This window comes from Zea mays, chromosome 1 (assembly GCF_902167145.1).
Source record: "Zea mays cultivar B73 chromosome 1, Zm-B73-REFERENCE-NAM-5.0, whole genome shotgun sequence".
Classification (NCBI taxonomy): Eukaryota; Viridiplantae; Streptophyta; class Magnoliopsida; order Poales; family Poaceae; genus Zea; species Zea mays.
In genome coordinates, this window is record NC_050096.1 from 209,876,303 (window position 1) to 209,881,814 (window position 5,512).

At 45.3% G+C, this 5,512-nt stretch overlaps 1 protein-coding gene across 1 annotated transcript; it reads right to left on the reverse strand.

Annotated features, from left to right (window-relative positions):
- Positions 1-218: 218 nt before the first annotated feature.
- LOC100283495 (low molecular weight protein-tyrosine-phosphatase slr0328) lies at positions 219-5,029 on the reverse strand. The gene is made up of 6 exons (NM_001156395.1): positions 4,610-5,029; positions 2,577-2,689; positions 2,352-2,487; positions 2,182-2,249; positions 1,402-1,488; positions 219-648 (listed from the first exon to the last, which is right to left on the reverse strand). The coding sequence occupies exons 1-6, from the start codon at positions 4,950-4,952 to the stop codon at positions 571-573; spliced, it is 825 nt and encodes a 274-aa protein (NP_001149867.1). The 5' UTR covers positions 4,953-5,029; the 3' UTR covers positions 219-570.
- Between the last annotated feature and the right edge of the window lie 483 nt (positions 5,030-5,512).

The following is a 5,512-nucleotide window of genomic DNA, read 5'->3' on the forward strand; positions in this document are numbered from 1 at the left end:
CAGCTGCCACAGAGCAGTCGCCCGGCGGCTTCTTCTTGCATGTGCAGTGCTACCGCCGGTGACGACTGATTTCATGGTAGCCGCAGTCACCTGTGGAGGTCGTGCTGGTTGCAGCCTGCTGCAGGCTAAAGAAAAGCACCGGGAAGAAGAAAAAAAAAACAGTGCAAAATTCAAACAAAGGGATAGCTAGAAATCTAGCCAGAACCCAGAAACTGTTCCAGCTTATCAAATGTCATATAAATTAGTCAAACAATTGTTCCAAGCATGGTTCCTGAGGAACCGAGTATGCCTTATGCGAAAATAGTAAGTTTCAAATGGACATAAGCATGCTTTGTCAGTCATTCTGATTGTTTCTGATTATCTTTAGTGGAAAAAAGTGATGATGAGCAGTTTTTTTGTCACTTATCACATAACCAGGTATAAGGATGGTGGTATATACAAACCAGACCAAGACCTGGGTAATAACGACATGATCAATGTTGCATTAGCAACCAAATTACTCCGGTTGTGCATGGATGCTACAGCCGGTGCGTCTGAAAATAGATGTCTATGTGGAGATTTACATCGATGTCACCCAGAAATGCTTGCATTGTTTGCGACGATACTATCAAGCAGCGACTCGCAAGCATCTTCCAATAAGTCCAACACCTGAAAGCCCCCAGACACCACTTATTAGAAGAAGGATATCGAACACAGCTGCGCATCTCATGTAAAACTTGTGTAAGCATGGTCAGCTATTTTGCAGATATAGTGCACGACTACAGCCAATGTTATGGCAAAATTATTGTTATATCCAAAGGGCTTAGTAAGGTTATATCTCTGGCCTCAGCGTAGCTGTGGATTGGTGATCCAGTATCAGCTTGCCAGCAAATGTATACCTAGGGTTATAGACATTTTCATTTTCTGAGGTTTGTTAGTGTCATACTAGTTTGTTACTGACTTATTGTATGTCATGTAGTTCCTCATGCAAACTCCTGGGCATAATGTAGTTGTGCCCAGACCTGATTTGACAATTTGTATCAGAAGAAGACAAATTGCTTAAATCTCTGTGGTATAATAATATTTGAGAACTATATAAGTGAATGCTAGCATGTGATAAATATACAAGTCATGTAAAGTTCAGGAGCTGATCACATTTAACACTAGTGCACAAATACTTGGCATTGGTGGAACTGAGAATATCTCAGGTCATCAGTCTACAGTCTACACAGTTGTTTATTTAATTAAAGGTATGCCAGACTCATGCACAAGCTATTTTAATTGGACAGGAACCAAAACCGAGTGATTAGCGTAGATAGGCCATGACATTCATACTCACTGGTCACTGGGACAAAATCTCAACTAATAAGATCGAGAACATGATTGCAAATTTTGTGCTAACAAGTACATCATGCTACTGACCTTTTCAAATCCCTGAGGACCTCCATAATAAGGATCTGGAACTTCAGACTCAGTATGTTGTTTGCAGTAGGAGCACATCAGCTTAACCTAATGAACATGGGAGTACCAATTCAGTAAGTGTGAACTTTCAAGAATGAAGAAAACATATAAAAATGATGCCATTGCATACCTTAAGTTAACAAAAAGGATTAATATTATATTAGTAATTTCCCTAAATAAAAAAGCTAAAGCAAGAATAAAAGCTACATAAGGTCAAGCAGAAGATACAAGATATGCTCCTTAACTAAGTGAACAACTGATAAAAAAACAATCACGATTTACTCTTTGCAGGTACCATAGCTTTTACCTATTGTAATGTTAAAATACATGAAGAAGGCTATACTATACCAGTCTACAGACAGTAAAATTTAAGGAAAGAAAGTAAATCAGATGTTCGAACTGCTTTAGGTTCCAGCTCCAGCGTGGAGTGGTAGTTTATAGTATAAATTTAAATAGTTTTAAAAAATATTGTAAATCTAAACAATAAACAAAATGACTCATCCAAATGTATTCTAAAGGTTTACAACTCCAGCTCCACGATTTTCCGGAACACCTAATAACTTGCTCACCAACTCCAAATTTTCTAGAGCTAGAGCAGCCCCAAACACACATCAGTTCACAAGGCTGCTTTAAAGGGGAAAGGACGTGTCTAGAAAATCGAAGTGACAAATGCATATGAGCTAAATTCTAGCTGGCCAAGATTGCACGACACATATTGAGATTAATAATCTACACACTAACCTTATTGGGTGCACTATCAGGGAGGGGCTCTTTGCGTCTCCATCTCTCAAACGAGTTCAATATATCTTCTGCATATTGTTCAAAACAGAAATGCTCCAATGCATCAAGCAGCATATAACAACAAATTTAGAGAGGTACTGAAACACAAATAATAGAGCCTGAGAGACAACCATAGTTCTGCCTGTCCATTGCAAGGATAAGATCAAAATCACGAAAATCCGAGGGTTTGATAGGCCTGGATATTGATGTGACCTCAATCCCCCGCTTTTTTGAAGCTGCTCTCATCCTTGAGTCTGCCTTATTACCCTAAAGCCTCAAAAAAAACATCATTAGCACTGATGCCATCATTGATCTGAGTAAATGTACCAAAGAGCATAGTAAACATATGATGCAACCTCATGATACCCGATGGTACCAGCAGAGTCTATGAGAAACTTGGAGTCAAGCCCACGCTTGCTTACGAGGGTCCGAAACACAGCTTCAGCCGCAGGACTCCGGCAAATATTCCCTGTACACATAATTTACATCAAGCGCTGAAGAACAGACATATTCATATGCATCAATAACTCAGATACTTCCACGGTCCACACTGTAACGAGAAATCATCCAAGGACAAGGCATTGTGATGGATTATACACTACTGAACGAGCACCCAAGCATGTGCAAAAAGGATTGCATGATGTCATGGCTGGTACCATGTCAATGGCGCGAACGTGTTTACAGCCGGCGTATACGTTTTTGGTGTTGGTATGTCATATGTGTGTGTGGCCCACAGGGCAGAGTCAGCCTCTGGCTTATAAGCCACTGCCGTGTAAAGGAAGAAGGCAGACAATGAACTAGTAGTAAGAAATCGAATCGGAGAGGAATCCTTCCTTGTCCGTTCTCCAAGTTATCTCTGCTGTGATCTTGCTGATGTCCGGCACCTCGTCGCAGCAACAGGTAGTTACAGTGGTATTGGATTCGCTGTTCGGTGGTGGCAACGGTTTTCATCATGTGTAATCTGGTGGCGATTGGGTGGCGAGGATTTGGGATTCCAGCATTTTGGTGGCAGTGACGGCAACCAGGTGATTCAGCTTTCTCTCGGCAGCACGGACGGCTTTCCTCTCTTGGCTGATGAGTTCTGTTCTGTTACCGTACGATTCCTTCAGCCTTGAGTGGTAATTCCTGGCGGTTGGTTGATTGCGTGTGAGACTTCCATGGATTCTCGCGCATGATCCTGTAATTCAGTGTCTGTGGTTCACTCGGTTTGAGGTCGGTCACCACAGCTCCTCCCAAGCCTTCCATCCAGATTCAGTTCATCCTGGAGGCGATGGCGGCGGAGAAATCCAAAGCAGATGAATGCTGACCATTTTCAGGAGTCGCTTGATCTTCTGTACACTAAGTCACTGAGATGGACTCCAATCAGCAACGTGTGGCGGAGCGGGTGGATCTCAGCGTCCAGGTTTTGAAGCAACTGTTGAAGGATCAACAAACTTTGGCCAAGCAGATGGGGATTACTGGTCAGGCAATTGTTAAGCTAACTTTGGCGCAGTCTGACAAGGATGCGGCCTCCATGCACCACCCTCTTCTCCATTCCACAATCACCCTCCGCTCAAAGAAGCAGCTACTTCGCTCCCCAACCATTTGATGCTTGGTCTGAGTCTTTTTCGTTCAGAACCCCACACTCAGCATCGCCTGTCTTTACCAAAGATGTCCTTTCCTATGTTTGATGGCACAAACCCATGTATCTGGAAGGACAAATGTCAGGATTGTTTTCATCTGTACAACATTCCTGAGTGTGGCATACTGCAGCTTCTCTACATATGGAGGGACATGCAGCTAAGTGGCTGCAAGTGCATAGGAGAACTAAGGGTCTGAGCAACTAGGCTGATTTCATAGCATGTACAAAAAGAATTACATGATCATACACATTGTGAAAACTGAAAAGTGAGAACTAGAATGCAAGTGCATGGAAACAAGAAGTATAATAAACAAGCATCAAGGACCTGAATTCATACAGCCCGTGCAACAACCAGTGCCAACATAGTTGAACATCACTATGCACACAACTGGTAAGCATTATATTGCTCAGATCAAACCATCCGAAATTCTTAATCGCGTTGCAGGGCGAGTTGATATTTGAACAATCAAAATCTCCGAACCTTCATCCCATAAATTGTGAGAATTTGTAATTCGTCCTTAAGCTAGAGGTAGCTGTGGTGCTAAGATGGGTAATGCAATGCTATGGCTAGTTGGCTACCGGCTATTGTCGATGAGATTCCAAGAACTACCCCAAGTCAATTAGGCGACACAATAACGAGTAAGTTCAATCCGCATGGACGCAGGAAAAATGGAGGATCGGTACCAAAATTGGTTCGCACTCACGGGCAGGGCATGGAGACGGAGACGGAGACGGAGGTGAGCAGAGACTAGGGTTGAGGGGACTGACCGAGGCACACGAAGAGGACGGCGAAGGGCTTCGCCTCGGCTGCCGACGCCGCACCCGCCGTGCTCGCTTCCGCAGCCATCCCCTCTGCCGCAGACGCGAATCGGAGGCGAGGGTTTGGAGCGTGGTGGGGACTGGCCACTAGAGCCGCGCCGCGGCAGCCACGCACGTAGCGACGGGTGGCTACAAGTGGAACAAGTGGAGTTGCGCTAGCAGGAGCATTGCGGCACAACCTAATAATTAGCGGGTCGCCTCGGCTTGTCGGGTTCGGAGCCAGCGTGGAGGCCGCGGCGGCGGAGCTGCTCGCTGCCGCGAACGTGGGCGCAAGCGCAACGGCTCCAGGCATGGCCAGGCCAGCACTGTGGCGATGGCTCGCGAGCAGCAGGCGTGGATTGGACGAGGATTCGTGCTGGAACTGGAAGTGAGGCTCGCGAACGAATGGGTCGCGCTCTCGGGCGGCACCACAGCCGCAAGAGACAGGCGCCCGCCCGCCCGCCCGCCAATGCTTTCCCTCCTTTTCCTCACACCTCATTTCATTTCCTTGTTAAATTGAAAAGGATAAAAATCCCAGAATAAATACGCCCTTAAGGAAGAAACACGAGTAAAATGCTGTTCTGGTCCTTAAAATTTTGAGTCATTGTATCATTCTGGTCCATTAACTAATAAAATATATCTTTTAAGGGTGTAGCACTATTTAGTTTCTTGTTATGTTCTAACGGGCCGAATCAGGGGCAGTTGAGCCATTTAGGGTCCCTTTGGTAGCCCGTGATCTCGGAGGATCCCGGCCCATTCTCTGGCCTTGAAATCCCCGAGCCCAATTTCCCTAGGGCAAAAAAGGTGTGTTTGGCGTCCATGCTTCTCAGCCCGATCCACGGGGGACGAGCGATCTTTCGCCCCGGCCTCCTG

Excerpts from the sequence above, each read along its gene's own strand:
- LOC100283495 (NM_001156395.1), bottom strand. The coding sequence starts at position 4,952 with ATGCCTGGAGCCGTTGCGCTTGCGCCCACGTTCGCGGCAGCGAGCAGC. Across the intron at positions 2,488-2,576 it reads GTACCATCGGGTATCATGAG|GGTAATAAGGCAGACTCAAG; the intron begins GTTGCATCATAT and ends TTGAGGCTTTAG. Across the intron at positions 2,250-2,351 it reads AATGGACAGGCAGAACTATG|AAGATATATTGAACTCGTTT; the intron begins GTTGTCTCTCAG and ends AACAATATGCAG.